At 41.4% G+C, this 18,229-nt stretch overlaps 1 protein-coding gene across 1 annotated transcript in view; it reads left to right on the top strand.

Annotated features, from left to right (window-relative positions):
- LOC101864023 overlaps positions 1-18,229 on the top strand; it is a gene marked incomplete at its 5' end in the record, with an annotated part of 88,706 nt that overhangs the window by 39,871 nt on the left and 30,606 nt on the right. Inside the window, 2 exon segments of the mRNA XM_013088570.2 lie at positions 11,014-11,042; positions 12,320-12,377. Of these exon segments, the coding sequence (XP_012944024.1) occupies positions 11,014-11,042; positions 12,320-12,377 (87 nt within the window).

The raw sequence follows: 18,229 nt of genomic DNA, 5'->3' as shown, positions 1-18,229 counted from the left end.
ACAAAAAAACAACCTCGCTTCATTTCATACACACTGTTCATTGTAACTTGTGCACACTCATACTCCCCCTTCCTTCCCCACGCACATATTACATATATTGGCACATGCGAGAGCATGGCAACATGCACCCACAGACACACACACACACTCATGTGCATGCACAAACAAGTTTTCAAAATATAATTACCCAATATCACGGAAAGCAAGCGCGTTCGGTGGGGCAAGGATCATCTTTTTTCTTCTTCTTTGTCTTTGTACTACCTGATTTTGGGCCAATTTACCTGAAAATGACCCCTGCAGGTGGGGGGCCCCATAGTTTTTCTATGGGGGAGTAAAGAATACACCTGCCGTGATACTGCGTGTCGTAAGAGGTGACTAAAGGTGCATAGGTCTGGCCACCTGAAAAGTGACAGTTTGCGGAGGGCCAACTACCCGACCCAGTAAAAAAGGAAAGTATTAGAAACACAAACAAACATGCCTTATAATTTTTCCATCTTGGGAGATGGAGGAGCTTCTGCATCAGCAGGAACAATGAGGGACAGCGGACAAAGCCGAAAGGACCCTTCTGACCCGAAACCTTCTCTATCGAACAAGTCTCTCCGGATTGCGTCGTGGAATGTTCGCACCATGTATGAAGCAGGAAAGAGTTCTCAAGTGACACAAGAGATGAAAAGATACAGGCATACTAGGAGTAAGCGAAACCCACTGGATACAGTCTGGACAGAAGCAGCTCAGCTCGGGGGAACAAATATATTCTGGGAGGGAAGACAAGCACCATGTGGATGGAGTTGGAATTATTTTGAGTAAGTATGCGCAGAAGTCACTTAGAGGATGGGAACCACAGGGGGAGAGGATCATCATGGCTTCTTTCAATACCAGAAATAAGAGCATCAACATGAACATTGTACAGATCTACGCCCCAACGAACGATGCTTCGGATGATGACAAGGATGCTTTTTACAGCCGTCTCCAGTGGGTCATCGACAAACTGCCAAGGAAAGATGTCAACATCATAATGGGAGATGCTAATGCGAAGATTGGCCAGGACAACGTAGGTTACGAGGGAATCATGGGACAACATGGCCTGGAACAAATGAATGAGAAAGGTGAGCGATTTGCAAATCTTTGTGCTTGCAACAGTCTTGTCATTGGAGGCTCTGTTTTTCCCTATAAGAGGATCCACAAGGCTACTTGGGTGTCACCGGATGGAGTGACGGAGAACCAGATTGATCATTTTTGTATCTTTCGTAGGTTCAGGCGTTCACTGGAAAATGTCAAAGTACCGAGAGGGGCAGACTAGCTTCGTCTCAAAAAGCATGGAACCAGAACAGGAACCAAAAAAATGAAGTTCCAAGTAAGTTGGACACAAGAAACAGAAGTTTCAACTGCAGTTGAGGAACAGATGGAGGGGAGGTTCAACCCTTGGCAGATCTTGGTGAGGAAGACATGGAGGTGGATACACACTGGACCAAGGTCAAAGAAGTCTTTACATCAACCTGTCAAGAAGTACTCGGTGTGAAGAAATGGGAGCACAAGGAATGGATTAGCCAACACTCATTGGATTTGATTAGGATAAGAAGAGCGGATGCATTGGAGAAGTACAGGACAACAGCTAAAGATGTCAAGAAATTACTAAGAAAAGACAAGGAGGTATTCATGAACAGGCTGGCTGAGAAGGCAGAGGAAGCAGCGGTAGGAGGGCACATGCGAATCCTTTACCAGACCACGAGGACACTTGCTGGAAAATACGGGAAACCTGAAGTACCAGTAAAGGACCAAGAGGGGAAAACCATTTTCGGAAAGGAAGCTCAGTCCAAACGATTTTCAACAGTCTCCTGAACAGACCACCTCCGAGTAACCCACCAAACATCCTGCCAGCAAGAAATGAGTTACCAATGTGCTGTGATGCTCCTTCAAAACAAGAGATTCTGGATGCCATTAAGAAGCTGAACAAAGGTGAAGTGGCCGGTCCTGACCAGATTCCACCTGAAGCCGTAAAAGCAGATGCCAATGTGACGGCAGACATCCTCCTCCCACTGTTTACCAGGATCTGGAATGAGAGCTAGTTCCCAAAGGATTGGAAAGAAGGACACCTCGTGAAGCTTTCAAAAAAGGGGATCTCAGCAACTGCAGCAACTACAGAGGGATCACTCTTCTCTCAATACCAGGTAAGGTCTTCAACAGAATAATTCTTGAGAGAATCAAGACAGCAACGGATCCAAGACTACGGGATTAACAGGCTGGTTTCCGGAAAAATCGCTCAACCACCGACCAGATTGCCACGCTGAGGATTATTGTGGAACAGTCCCTGGAGTGGAACTCCCAGCTGATCGTCAACTTCCTTGACTATGAGAAGGCTTTTGACAGTGTAGACCGAGCAACACTATGGAAGATACTGAGACACCACAGATTCCCACAGAAGTTGGTGAACCTCATCAAGAGCATGTACGAAGAGATAAGTTGCAGGGTTGTACATGATGGCCAGCTTACTGACAACTTTGACATCAAGACTGGTGTGAGACAGGGATGTTTATTATCACCGTTCCTCTTCATATTGGCAGTTAACTGGCTGATGAAGGAAACCACCAGAGGACACAGAAACGGTATATAGTGGACCCCATGGACACAGTTGGACAATCTGGACTTTGCAGATGACTTGGCGCTTCTGTCACACACTCAGGAACAGATGCAAGCAAAGACAACTATTTTAAACAGCCTGTCAAAGTCTGTTGGATTGAGGATCCACCCCGGAAAGTCGAAAGTCCTAAGGATAGATGCACTACGAAAGGAGCAGGTCACAGTACAAGGAAATGCACTAGAAGTCGTCGAATCCTTCTGCTATGTTGGGAGTATAATTGACAGAGGGAGGAACAGGCGCTGAAATAAAGTCCCGCATTGGAAAGGCACAGGCTGCATTTATTTCTTCGAGTAGGATTTGGAGGACCAGGGATATCTAATTACGAACAAAGCTTAGAATTTTCAACTCAAATGTGAAGTCGGTCTTGTTGTATGGATGTGAGACGTGGAACGCATCCCATACGTGCATAAAGAGGATCCTGGTTTTCTTGAACAAGTGTCAGAGGAGGCTGCTGAGGATCAAATGGACAGACAGGATCACCAACGAGGAAGTATTAAGAAGAACCAGACAGAGCCCGGTCTGAGATGAGGTGGGAAGACGTTGGCGATGGATTGGACACACTCTCAGGAAGTCAAGCAGCTGCATCACAAGAAAAGTGTTATATTGGAACCCACAGGGTAAAAGATCAAGGGGAAGACCTTGTGGAACCTGGAGAAGAGTCACGGAAAGGGATGTACAGAAAAGTGGGAAGACGTGGAGTGACATCAAGCGACTAGCCCAGGATAGGGAAAGGTGGAGAGTGTTTGTTCGTGACCTATTTCCTGACCCAGGGTGAGAAAGGCAATGATGATGACCTGAAATGGGAACTTTGAGGTAGGCAGCCCTGCAGTTATCTTGGCTAGGCCACTACAAAGTATAACGCACAGAAGTAGAAAGCTATTCATTCACAGAAAAAAATGTAAGGACAAAACAAAATCTTAACGAGAATGGACCACGTCAAATGCAACGTGTTGGCATTGCACTAGGTACCAGAGACTAAATTTTCAAAGTAGCTGAATGTCAAATTTATCTGTTTCATATGAAAGACCCGCGTCTCCCGAGAATTTTGGTACCATACTTTTACCTCTCAATCAATTTTAAAGAAAACAGGAGGTGTTTTAATGTACAAAGTGGCTAGTTGCCCGATCTAGGATGGCTAGCGCACGGCGTCCAAAATTCCATCTCCGCAATCTTTTAGTTGGTCTGGCCCCCCCCCCCCCGCGGTAGGCCATAAATCACCAGCAGGTGACCTGCAATTTCACGCATCAAGTTGGGGAGTGACCGGGGCAACTCGTGCACAGCACTGTCCTGTCTTGTCCATATCAGAACGCGTTTCTTCCCCTAATTTCATGAGCCGTAAAATGATACTCACTCTACCCCTAGCATCTACTTCTTCACCAATTTCGCTTCGTCTACATCTTCTTGGTATCTTGTGAAAGTTTCAACAGTTTTTATTGATTCGTTTGGGAATAATAACAGTTTTAAATTGTGAGCGTTAAGTGATCGGAAGCGCCATTAATAATGTGATCTCTTCTAATTTAATTACAAATCATTCGAAAATGAAACATTGGTCTTTATTTCTGTTTGCGCGGTGTGATGGCCATCAAATCATATTTTCTAATGATGTGAATTTTGTTTTTCCAGCACTTTGCAGTGACTGGCAATCAGTTTGTGAATTGTGTTCCTGAGTAAAAAATTGTTCAACTGCAATGGGTCAGTCACACATATGAGAGGCATATAGAGTCTCTGAATGAACTTTGTCGTGTGTGTTGGCGTTTAAATTTAACTGTCAAACAAAAAAAGTACAGAAAGCCCCGACTATGTAAGACAATGGCAGGAGATATTCTCTTGGTTTATGGGATTGATGTGAGGGACGAAAATGAACTGTCGTATTCCGCTAACATTTGTGTCAAGTGTTTTACCGCGATTTCAACTATCAAAAGGAGATATGGTGTTACGTCACGTCAATTCATGCCGCAAAAAAGCTGTTGACACTAGTAGGAACATGTGGTGTGCGTTTATTCCTCCGTTTTGTCGGCACTGCTTGATTGGCTGCATACAAAGATTCATTTCAAGCAAACATCGCAACACACCCCAAGCATACCTCCCTCCATCCCCATGTATGCAAGGAACTAACAAACACAGTTTATACAGAAACAAGAAAATACTCCCGCGAAACTGCAAAAATTGAAGAAGCAAGTGGACTGGAAGCAATATTCAATCTTCTCAATGAAAGATTTAGCCATGTTCACACTGCAATATCACATCTCAAACCAGTCAAACAAATTTCATTTCCAGAAATCTTCGTAGCAATCGACAATTACATGTCCGCATTCAGGCGCTATTTCCCAGCAAAGTTATCCCAAAGCAACACATATAGCAACACTGTATTCCACACATACAACAACACATGTTTGCTCACGGGCTTTTAGGAGAACAGGACATAGAAAGCAGCCACCAAGGGATCTCAAAACTGGAAGCCAGAGCACGAAGGATCCTAAACCAGATAGACATAATGCGTTTTATTTTTGTGTCGCATCTACTGCAAATAGCTCCCTCATTGCGTGCTGCTGGATATGTTTAGAAAGACAAATTGTATAAATTTATACTTTTATTCTGTACATGTTCATTTTGTGAAAAGAAATCGGTGCTGTATATTGAAGATACGTCAGTATACCATTATTCAGGAGGATACACATTCCATTGGATACAAAAAGTCATGAATGCAGGGAAGCGTTTTGGCTATCATGCTCATGACAAGTTCCATGTTCGTGCTGGAAACAATATTTTGAGTGAGTCAATTTCTAAACACATCCTGTCTTACGTGGCAGTTTTGTAAATATTTATCGTTAGGCTTATAAGTTATTAGCCATTCAATATGTGTTTGTTGTTTTGACTAACTATAAATTGACATACATTTTAAGAGCATCTAACTCCAAAACGTGAGCAGCCATGATATTGCTATTTCGTACCAATAAAGAGGTTTAGTTGCTTTCTCTAAAGAACAAACTTGTGTTCACGTATATTTTTTGTTTGTGTAAGACGATGTGTTGGAAAATTCATTTCTCCGGCTACAGACGCAGGTTGCAGGAGGGCGTGTTAGTGACCTCTGGGTGACCGGCCCGCCGTGACCCGGTCACTCTGTCGCCAATCCAACTAAAAGAGCGCTGTTTGTACGCCGTGAGCGTTTTGCTACTCAAACGAATTCGGTGGATTAGCCTGATGCTACTGGTCCGTGACAATTTCTGCGCATGTTCCGGGCGTACGAATTCGGTCGATTAGCCTGCGGCTTCTGGCCCGTGGGGATTTCTTTACATGTTCCGTGTTCTGGCCCGTGGGGATTTCTGTACATGTTCCGTGTTCTGGCCCGTGGGGATTTCTGTACCTGTTCCGTTTTCTGGCCCGTGGGGATTTCTGTACATGTTCCGTGTTCTGGCCCGTGGGGATTTCTGCGCATGCTCCATTATATCGCGTGATCAATCGGGCAAGATTCAGTCACCTAGTCAGTGGCATTCACTGGATATGTTGACACCAAATATGATTGGATTTCCATTCTCTTTATCCCTGAATAAAAAGAGAACAGTACCTCAGAAGGATGAACTTTTAGGAAAGGCTCATATAGATCTAATAGTCTTCTCAGATTGTTTCTGGTTACATTTTTTACGTGAAAGTTTGACTCTGACTGCAATGATCTGACCAAATTGACATTTTGGCCGTGTTTACGCTACCTAAGACTAAGACTAGATCAAGGTGATTGGCTCCGGGTGGGCAGATAAATGCTAGCCACCCGAGGTCGCAGAAATCCCACGGGCCAGTAGCATCAGGCTAATAGACCGAATTTGATCGAGTAGCAAAACGCTAGCCACCCCAGATCGGGCAACTAGCCTGGCCCCGCGGAAAATTGCGTTTTTGAAATAGAAAAATTGCAAAAAATTGCAAGGTAAACTGCCTAAAAATTACAAAAAATTGCAACCTTCTCATCCCAGGCGCATTAATACGGGCTTAACATTTTTACTTTAAAAAACATGTTAATTTGAGTACCGGTAGCATTAAAGCAGAACAGCCTTTAAAAAAATCATGACCCACAATACAAATTTTATTAACAACATTTACTTGTAACAACACACGAGTACGTTAACAATAAAGTTATCGACCAAATGTAATTTAATACCGCGTGACCCAAAATAACGGTCCCCTCGGTTTTCGTAATAACTTTTAAATGAAGGCATAAAATTTGACCAAATTTAATAACCGGGTACTTGTCATGCAAAGGTCTAGAAGTGTAGTATGAGGTTTAGTTTGTAACAAAAAATGATGGGAGATTCGAACAACTTCTAAATGCAAAATTAGCTTATGCCCCAATCAATTCAGATCCTATTCTATTTTTCCCTTGATACTTTCGATACACCGGTAATCTGTATTTAGATCTAATTCAGATATTTATTTCTTTTTTAAAACCAGTATGGTATTGTTTTAACTCTAAGTCAAATCGTAAAATACTGCAAATTTTTGTCTCCATTTAATAGTAATAATAATGTATATCATTTCTATAGCGACCACTCTCGTGTGAACGCAGCTTATTAAGGCGTTTTACATTTATTAAGGGAGTGTCTACGTGCATGGTAACCAGGCACCTAGCCTCAGTGTCTATGTACACTGTAACGGACAACCGGGCACGTAGTCTCAGTGTTGTCATGTACTCCTCGGTAACCAAGCAGTTCAAAACTCCATATTCAGTTTTTGTCATCCGTTGTTGCCTTCAACCCCAGCTCTCTCCCGACTGTACCTTTTTAAAAAATCAATAATCCCCCCCATTCCGGAGCCCTATACTTCGCAGCCCACAGACTTTGAATGAATTTTGGTGACCCCAACCGGTACTCACAATGTGATGCGAAAGCACAAGTTCACTGACCGGTCATGATTGTGAGCCTCTAGCTCCAAATACTCGGATATACAAACAAATTACACTATGGTACCGAAGAAAAGCTGAAGTTTTTCAAGGTTTACAGTATTGGTGTGTTATAGCGAAAGAGCAAAGAAACAGCGATCTGAATTACCTTGATTTCACCGAAACCACGAGCTCAGAAGGCCGCGATTCAGCTTACGTGCCATTTTTAACGCTTCTTAATTATACATTTGCAATAGCACTATAAACACACGAGCGCACATATACATACATACACACGTGCACACACAGAAATACACACACACACACACACACAAAAACATACACGCACATGCACATAGACCGTCTCTGTGGGCTCTTGGTAAGGAGTCCACCTTGGGAGATCCAGAGGGAGATCAATTAATCTTTAAAAATCCCCCACTAAAACACAATAAAAATGAACTTTTAAAGTCAGTCGAAGTGTAAAACTGAAAGATCAACAGCCCATAACACTAGCAGGGCACGCCTACACAGTCAGCTGTTAACGTAAACAAGCTTGAAGTGGACTAGGAGTTACCGTTCTGACCCGTTTAACCAATCAGAGCTCTCAGCCGTTCATATTGACACTAAGTTGTTCATACAGTGGATGTCTCATTCAACGAGAAGTCGGCTCCAACGAGGCAATCCTTAATCCCCGATTTTTTTCCTCTATATCTCTTTGTATTTAATGTACGTCAGCTCCAACGAGGTTGCAAACAGACCAAAGTCGCTTTCAACAAGGTCACGATAACCAAATAAAAGCAATTAGGGGGCCCAAAAGCGAAAAATTGTTCTCCTTTCTCTCCATCTCCAGCGAAGCACAAGGCCCATCCTTGATTCCTTACACATTGTATTGCTAGATCTAGTGTGCCTCCTAATATGGGCCCCAAAGCCAAGAGGATAGGCGAGGGTTAGCCTACGGTAGGGATGGGAGTGGGAGTGGGAACGCTATGTGGGGTGTATGAAACTGGATGAACTCTGGATGGGTAGGTCTAGATGGATACCTTCGTTTTTTTTCAAATTGTTGTTTTCCTGATCAGAAAATCCAAGCTCCCGCCTTTAGTTTATGTAGATCTAGGCCTAGATGTGAGAGGGTATGTTTCCACACGAGAAGTGTTCCGGAAAAAAAATATTTAAATTTTAAAATGCAGAAATGACGGTCAGAACACAGCTCAAATGCACGCACTGATGCTGTTTGAGATTTTCGTCGTTTTAATTACTGGTATTGGTACATCGTATTATATAATAAATTGTCTCCTTTCTTTTCTTTAGCCTTAGTCACGTTCAACGAGAGGTCGGATCCAATGAGGACAACAAGCCGGTCCCGGTAACCTCGTTGAATGCGACACCCACTGTATTTCAGACCATTCATGCTCGAAAAGGGGTCTAAATCTAAAAATAGGGGCGAAGAAAGGATGTTGAAGCAAGGTGGCCATGGGGTAATTTATCTCACAGCTACACATCAGCAGGTCAAATGTTCGAAAGGGTTTTGAGGTCCAAACTCCTTTATTTCGTTACCCAAGCACTCAACAAACCGCACACGCCTCCAAAATAAAATGAAATATATAGTTGATTATAGTTGTTTATTTTGATCTTAAATGAAACAGAAGACATCAAACTTTCAATAGATGAAGAAAAAAAAACCATTCATGGAAAGTCAATTTTTAGCCTTTCGAGCCTCGTAGTTCCAAATTGCGCATTGCGTCTTGCGACTGATTTTGACCGGGGTGGACACACACACACACACTTTATTACATTATGTTTATATGTGAAGTTGAATGAATGGTCTGTCTGCAAAATTCAATCTTTGTATCTAGTTGCTTTTGACTTGAACAGAAATGCCTAATACATCACAAGAAACCTATAGCGCATCCCTGATAAAGAACGAAACTGGAAAAAATTTGTATTGTATTCTGTGTTCTTTTACGAGTGGGAGTCAAAAAGTAATGCAAGTTCCTTTGTCATCATCATTGCTTTTTTAACTCTGCTTCAGGGTATAGGCCACGAACAAACACTTTCCACCTTTCTCTCTCCTGGGCTAGCCTCTTGATGTTATTCCATGTTTTCCCACTTTTCTGTACATCAATTTCTGTGATTCTTCTCCAGGTTTTACGCAGTCTTCCCCTTGATCTTTTGACCTGTGGATTCCAATCCAACACTGTCTTTGTTATGCAGCTGCCTGACCACCTAAGAGTATGTCCCATCCATCACCACCACCTTCTTCCTACCTCATCTCTGACTGGGATCTGTCTTGTTTTCCTTGACACTTTCTCGTTGGTGACTTTGTCTGTCCGTCTGATCCGCAGTAACTTTCTTAGACACTTATTCAAGAAAACCTGGATCCTATGTATGCCAAAGTTCATTTATAACTTAAAGAAAAAAGAAAGCAGTTGCTAATATCATATCTCAAATTGAAGGGGATGATCTGAAGAATTGATTTTTATTTCTCAACATAGACTTCATTTCGTTCAATAGCCACTGTCCACCTTTTATTAAGTCCAAGTGTGCTAGCTTTGTAAAACTGAGCAGGCTGGTCTTTTAGCCCATTTTTCACAGCAGCCTTGATTTCTCCATTGTCTCAATGGTTCTTTTCTAGGACCGAAAAGGTGAAAGTCTGAAGATGTCAAATCAGGAGAATAAACTTGTTGTGGCAGTATTTTCCATCAAAACGAGGTCATTGTATCCCTTGTTCTGGTACTTGTATGCAGGCAGGCATTGTCATGGTGGAAAAACACTCGTTCCATGTTCAAATTTGGTCCTACTCATCGAATTCTCGCTTCCAGTCGTTTTATTGTTTCAATATAGGCTTCAGAATTGACAGTTGTTCTTCGTGGTAAAAAAAAAATCTTGAGAGGCACGCTATGAACATCTCAAAACATGATTGCAATGATTTTGGCGACTGAATATTTGGGATTATGCTTGTCTGATATGGACACCTCTTTCTCTTTTCCGGTCCTTTGCTCAAAAGTCTGACCCACCTATATACAGTGCCAAAATCTAGAACTTGGGGTCCTTGTAAACATTTTGAAGTCTCTTTTGGATGTTACCCGTGGATTCTCTTTCTAATACTTATTCAGTCACAGCTCTTTTCTTCTGACAGACCTCCGGGGGGGATTCTGGCAAAAATCAAAGAAAATTAAATGTTAACAGTTTGAGTTCAAAAGTACGTATGCAAGTACTTTTGAGCTGAATTTTAATAAAATTTGATGCAAAACTGAAAAATAATAACAACTTGCATTACTCTTTGACTCCCCTTTGTAGTATCATTGCTTTCTTTTGACTGTTCTCTCTTTATGCACCTGCATAGTTTTTTTTTGGCTTAGCTAAGAAAGAGAGTAAATTTTGCAGAAAATGATAAAGTGAAGAGGTATAAGATGAGTACCTTTGAAGGCCCTCATTGACTCAAAGGTATTTTATTGCAATGTCTTGGGATGAATATGTTCCGATGAGCCGAATTTTTTTTCTCCCTCAGATGACCAGAGTCACAGTGGTTCATCGAAGGTGAGAATCTAAATCTGATATTGTGGTAAATCTCTGTCACAAGGTTGATTGATGTTAGTTGTTAATAGCGCCGTTTGAGGATCAAGCTTATGAGTGGATGAAACTCTATGTGAAGCAAATGAGTTTGTAAAGACAACTGTTCAAATCAAATTTTTAAAGGAAAATTCAGAATAGAAATGCTTGTATTGGGTTTCACCTGACCAAGACCTCAGAAGAATATTGAAAAGCCAAAAGTTTAAAATTATAATAATAATAGATAGCATTTGTATAGCGCATATCCCCGCTCAACAGCAGGCTCTATGCGCTTTACACTATATTATTACCCCAGCAGACCATAGAACACTCCGAAACATTCTCAGCTTCCCGGGAAGCATACAGTGCAAGCAGCTGATAAAGCGCTCAAACACTAACAAACTGACAAGATCTTTCGCTGTCTATAGCTGGGTACCCATTCCCACCTGGGTGAAGTGAGGAAAATTCGTGTAAAGTGTCTTTCCCAAGGACACAATGTCGGGCCCTTGACGGGATTCGAACCCACGACCTTACTGTTGCGAGTCCGAGAGCCTAACCACTAGATGAGTGGCAGTAGAAGAAATGTCACCAGCTGAATTGACCACCCAGGGACAGGCAAGTTTTCTTGTCAATAGCTGGGAGAAGATTTTAAAAAAGGAAGGGAAAGAAACAATCCCAGATTTCAAAAGAAATAAATAATAGATGAGTTCTTTCGTCAGCATCATGGGAGGCATTCTGACTATTCAGTTGAGTGCTGGAGAATCAAGTATGGTGAAAATTGCCTTCCGGTTCCTGTCAATGGCTCTTTTTCCATTCTCACTAAAAATAATCACCTCATAGAATGGTGTCCTTATAGATCCACAGACGAGTTAACAATTTTTCCCCTCCCTTAAACTCCTACAATCTTAATCATCTTCATAAATATTTCCTAGGATTTTTTATAAAGCCTGGACTATCACAATGCCTTAGGAATATTATCTGAATACTGATCATGAATCTAGCTGAAAGATTATTGTGAACGATTTTTCATTTTTATGTCACATGGCTGTGGGTCTGTTGGTGAGTGCAAGCATGTGTGTGTGTGTGCGTGCGCGCGCACACATGTGTGTGCATGTGCGTGTGCGTGAATGTATATATAGCATGTTTTTTTTTGTGTGTGTGTGTGTGTGTGTGTGTGTGTGTGTGTGTGTGGTGAAACACTAAATCAATATACCAGTATCTGGACAATTAACTTTAATCTTATTTTATGTACTGTTTATTTTCAGCATGGCCCTGTACTTTACTTATGCATAGTGATGGAATTGTGTGATTCCACACTAAGGGGTAAGTAGCAGGTTAATATTGCTGTGAATTTGAATGTTTGGAATGTGAAAGTTTTCTCCTCCTCCTCCTCCTCCTCTGCCACCTCCTCCACTTCCTCATACTCCTCCTGAGTGGGTGGTTGGTGGGTACTCTGATGTGATTTGCTCTTTCTTTCCCATCAGACATTTGTTGTCCTTAGCTCTCCTTATTTTGTTTGTATGTTACACTCTGTTAACACCTCTAATCTTAGGCACTTAAATGACCCGATTGTGTCGCAAGTGCTGTGAAACTGTTACTAGTCATACTTCTTCACCTCTGTTTGCTGCAGCTGCTGCTTAATATCGGGAGTAGTTGTCTTTGTTTTTCAACCAACGATGCACCAACTAATTTTTCACTTTATGGTCATTGTCCTTCCTAGAACATGCACCCTTCATTTTTCAGGTGTCATTTTCAGAGGTTCTCTAAATTGTTTATACTAACCAGAGTAGGGATTAATTAAAAGTTGGGTGACCTTATTTAGGCCACAGTGTGGCCTAAATAAGCTAAACCCCCCTCCCTTACCTTATTTAGGCCACACTGTGGCCCAAATAAGCTAAACCCCCCTCCCTTACCTTATTTAGGCCACATCATATGGTAGATTTCTTGAACTAACCATGGATTCGGAAGGTCGAGATTCTACTGATCTTTTTATTTAGTGCGGGGGATTATTTCAAAATAGAGGATGATACTGAATGATAAGTGGACCAAGTGTAAGAGTTGTGTGTGTGTGTGTGTGTGTGTGTGTGTGTGTGTGTGTGTGTGTGTGTGTGTGTGTGTGTGTGAGTGTGTGTGTGTATGTGTTTGTTTTGTGTGTGGTTGTGGTGAGAGAGAGAGAGAGAGAGAGAGAGATCTAGAGAGAGAGAGAGAGTAAATGTAGTAGTGTGTTTGTATGTGTGTAATGTGTGAATGTTATTGTGTGCATGAGTGTCTATCTCAGTTGTACAGTCCAAATGTACATTATTTTGTTGAGAATTTTACCTAGAACTCAACTACAAAACACCTTTATACAAAGTCACAGAAATATTCTTTTTGTGCTTATTGAGGTGCAGTACAGGGTGATTAAAACCTGCAAGGATAATTGGACAAAACTGGCAATATCTTACTAATGCTAATACTAATGGTCATATTTAGACAAATCCTATATCATTCTCTTTTTTTCTTAACAGCTCATGGTTATTAAAGAGTAAGCAAACTAGATCAAGGTAGTAATTTCGGATTCCTAATATTATGGGCATTCTCAAAAAATTTTAACTTGTTTTTAGCGCTTTTTTCAACGTAAAACGGATCCCTTTAAAAAACAACAACAACAATGACCTTATCTTTCTTTTTCAAGGTATTGTGCATACATTTGTGTGAAACTATTTTATTCTATGCTTTCAAGTACACATGAAAAAAGCTAATAAAATCAAGCAAAATGTTCTTCAGAGACATAGATCTAGTAGTAGGCCCACTGGAACATTTTATAAACCGTGAAAAGATGACCAGAAAATAACAAAATTATCTTATGATTTTCACTTGCACTTGCAATTTTTTGGACAAATTATCGTCTACCTCGTTATCTTTTTTTTTTCACATTTTTCTTCACTATTCATGACAACTGGCATGTTTTTCAGTTATTATCAAGGAAGTGGATAGGCGGACCTCGGGGTCAATCTAGCCCCAAAAGGATAGGTGGACCGCGGGGTCTACCTAACAAAATGCTGTTTTAGGATGTGAACCCTGGAGTCAGCGTAGTGAAATAAGTAGATCTAGGTTTGACTAAGGATCGGTGGACCCCGGGGTCAACATAGTGAAATAAGTAGATCTCAGTTTATTTTATAGTAAGACTGGCGGAGCCCGTGGTCAACGTAGTGAAATTATAAGTAGATCTAGGTTTAATAAGGATTGGTGGACCCCTGGGTCAACGTAGTGAAATCAGTAGATCTAGGTTTAATTAAGGTTTGGTGGACCCTGGGGTCAACGTAGTGAAATAAGTACATGTAGATCTAGGTTTAATTTTAAGGATTGGTGGACCCAGGAGTCAACGTAGTGAAATAGGTAGGTTTAAGGTGGACCCCAGGGTCTACCTAACGAAACTCTAGTTAGGTTTTAGAATAGGTGGACCATGCGGTCACCGTAGTAAAATAAGTAGGTTTAATCACGGTGTCCCGGAGGTCCACCAATTCTTAATTAAACCTTCTTATTCCTCTACGGCTATGGTGACTCCGGGGTCCACCAATCCTTTTAAAATTAAACCTACTTATTTCACTACGGTGACCCCGGGGTCTACTGATCTTTAAATAAATCTACTAACATGTATTTCACTACGGTGACCCCGGGGTCCACCTGTCCTAAAACCTAGTATTTTGCTAGGTAGACGCTCCGGGGTCCACCTTAAACCTGCTTATTTATCACTACGTTGACCCCGGGGTCCACCAATCCTTACTTAAACCAAACCTTATTTCACTACGGTGACTCCAGGGTTCACATCCTAAAACCTAGTATTTTGCTATGCAGACCACGGAGTCCACCTATCCTCTACAGGACTATACTATATCAATTTGCAATTTTCAATGATTAGCATTTTTTTTTTTTAAATATTGAATCAGAGACTCACTGTCTAAAAAGTCCACTATTAATGCTATTCTTATCAAAGAAAAGGCACAATTTGACTTTATGACATGTGAAAAAAAAAAGAGTTTTTAAAATATCCAGAAAATAACATAAAATGATTATTATATAGATCTAGATCTAGATCTAGATCTATACATATTTTATTATGTATATATATATATATACTTAAAAATAAAAGACTGAGCAGAGGCTTACAATGTAAATTCTGTGCTCTACACGTAGAGAAAGTCTTAAGTTTGCGCAAAACAGATTTTAGGGAAAAAAAGTTGGATCTAATTATTCTAATAAAAGTAAAAGTGATTGTTATGGTGAGATTTGTTATTATTATTTCTGGAAATACAGATAGTTGCTGAATCTAAAATTAACTAGAACTGTGCAATTTGTTTTATTTCAATTCCAAAGCCCAAAGGCATAGCAATGAGTTAGATCTAGATCTAACAGTTGTAGGCTCTCTGGCTGCTTCTAGCATAGGCCTGCTACTACTGATTCTAGACAGGGAATCTAGATTTAGCTATCACCTGCACTATTAAAGTCAAATATATGGTAAAATAAAAACAAAACTGAATCGCTTTGTCAGTCAGTACATCCCAATTGCCATAGCAGCACGTATTAATAGTTGAATAATTATACCGAAGCAACATGTTATCACAGTGTGCAGGGGAGAGCGGGGTGCCCGGGTCGCTGACCGGTCGATTCGGTGGTTCGGCTTTTGTAGATCTATGCATTTTTTACAGAAAGCCCTATTACTAGATCTATTAGTGTTGTGAAAACTTCAACCTCTACAGCTAAGCCGGCAAAAGATGTTGGAAAATAATAATACGTCCTGAAGTTTCATAATTTATACAGAATAATACAACCAGTAGTTTTTAATATCTCATCGAGTTATAAAAATGGCTTTGTAACTTGTTTTCAGAAGCAAATTTTAATAGTTACAGTTCTACCGAATCGATTTTCACGCAAATTCAACCATTTTGATGACCATTTCTTTTCCTTTTAAAAAGATATAGCCCTGTCGGATGTGGCAGTGCGATTAACACTAAGTTGTTTAGACCCATCAAAACACGAGGCTTCGTGGCCGATCACAAAGGTCTACGGGGCTTATCGAGGCCGATTCGCCCTGCCGCGTGCACGTTCACTAAACTGTCTACTAGATAGAATCTACTACCAAAGATTCTTCTCGATCTTTGCTGCTGCTGCTGCTGCTGCTGCTGCTGCTGCTGCTGCTGCTGCTACTATTACTACTACTACTACTACTACTACTACTACTACTACTACTACTACTGCTACTACTACTAGACAGTACGAGAGATGTACTACTACGAGACAGTACGAGAGAGTGCCACCCAGGCAAAGATAGTGTAACTTTGACTCAGCCACGTTGTGTACACAGTAAACAGTAAACACAATTTTTATACCCCAAATTTGACCCGGAAGTCCATTCGGAGGATTTGACCTTTTTACTTGACCAAAGTGTGCCAAAATGGTAGCCTAGATTTTGCCCCTCCATGAAGGAAAAATCTGGCCCTCATTCAAACCATTGAGATTGAGCAAAACTTTGCGTATCGTGCTTTGTTCTTACACTATTCATTATGATATATATAAGTTGTACACTGAGACAAAACTGTGCTAAATGAGAAAGATGCACCATTATGAAAGTGGAACGAACTCATTTGCCTTAAAAGGGTGTCCCCTGGTAGTTTGAGCATGTGTGGCCTAAATAAGCTAAACCCCCCTCCCTTACCTTATTTAGGCCATATGTGGCCCAAATAAACACTCCCTTAAAAGTTTTGCAGAGGCAACTGGTCTGATGAAGCTTGCTCTTTTTGTTCTTCTTCCAACTGTCAAGATGTGTTTATCTTGTTGCCCATGTCCCTTCTTGGTCTGGATGACTAAGTGTGTTTTCAGGATTTTATAGTACAGTCAAACCTGGCCTGACGGCCACCTCTAAAAGACGGTCACCTGTACGAACGGCCACTTTCCATTTCCCCCCTTGCGTTTTTACGATATAATTTAATTGTGTAAAACGGGCACCTGTCCAACGCGGCTGCGGCCACCATATTTTAACACACAACCCCTATCACACCAAGCAATAACACCTGTCTTAGACAGCCACCTAGGACTCCATTACGTTTTGTCATAAATTGTGCATTGGCCCCTGGCCCTGGCGTTGTGGGCGAGCCGTCATAATTCAATCACCTGTTGTTGTTAGGTAGTCCCTCCAACCGATCATGTTGCGTAGGCCCCTCCCACTGTTGACCAATAGCTACCAATTTTCAGCTGCTGGTGAGGTAAGCGTGTGATCCCTCATAACCCATAAGCCCCGCCCAGAACTCACACACAAATCGTAAGTGAGATGAGTGGTCACTGTTTACCCAGTCTATAACAAAGTAACAAAGGACGTCAACATGAACTTGTGACAGAAGCCTCGCTCGTTCTCCGAGTGGTGGCAACCCATGTGTTTGTTTTAACATGGCACTCGGTCTTCATCGTCTGCTACATTTCGTTTTATTGTCACCCTTGTGCAAAATCAGCAACAAAATAAAAATTACAAACAAAATACAAACCAACAACAACAACAATGCGGCTACTTTCGATTGGGACCTCAGATGGGCATGGTTTGTTTTCTTCATCTTGATCAGTCCTGCCTAAGACGGCCACCTGTCTTATACGGCCACTTTTCTCCTTGACAATAGGTGGCCGTCTTACACAGGTTTGACTGTACTATGAAAAATTTGCAGCAGCCTTTGGTTTTCATGTATAACAAAACATTGTATTTAATCCCAATATATCACAATGAATATATATTAAACAACATATCGTACGTAATGACTGCCAGTAAATTTTCCGACACTAAAACTGTAGCTCAAAGTCAAGGAGTGAACTGGAGCTTCCTTGTGATCCATACAGGGTGTCCAGCGAAGTCATAAAGTCCTAAAAAAATCGTAAATTCGGCGCCCTGGTCGTAAAGGTCGTAAATGGTGGTAGTAAATATGCCTTGAAGGTAGTACAAATTTGGTAAACGGTCGTAAATTAGCTTGCATACTGAGCGATGAAGCCAGCAAGACTTTTCAGTGAACCCTAGCCACGGTACATGACTCCGTTTTTGCCGGTCGCAATTGTCATATAATATTCGTTCACCTTTTCCACGTCTGAGAGTACGTTTCACGCGAAAAGCCGGCTATGGCGGCAGGTGGAAGTGTATGTGACACCGAGGCTTGATC

This window comes from Aplysia californica, unplaced genomic scaffold, assembly GCF_000002075.1.
Source record: "Aplysia californica isolate F4 #8 unplaced genomic scaffold, AplCal3.0 scaffold00766, whole genome shotgun sequence".
Lineage (NCBI taxonomy): Eukaryota > Metazoa > Mollusca > Gastropoda > Aplysiida > Aplysiidae > Aplysia > Aplysia californica.
The sequence above is the reverse complement of the archived record's forward strand: the minus strand, read 5'-3'. Positions and strand labels throughout refer to the sequence as shown.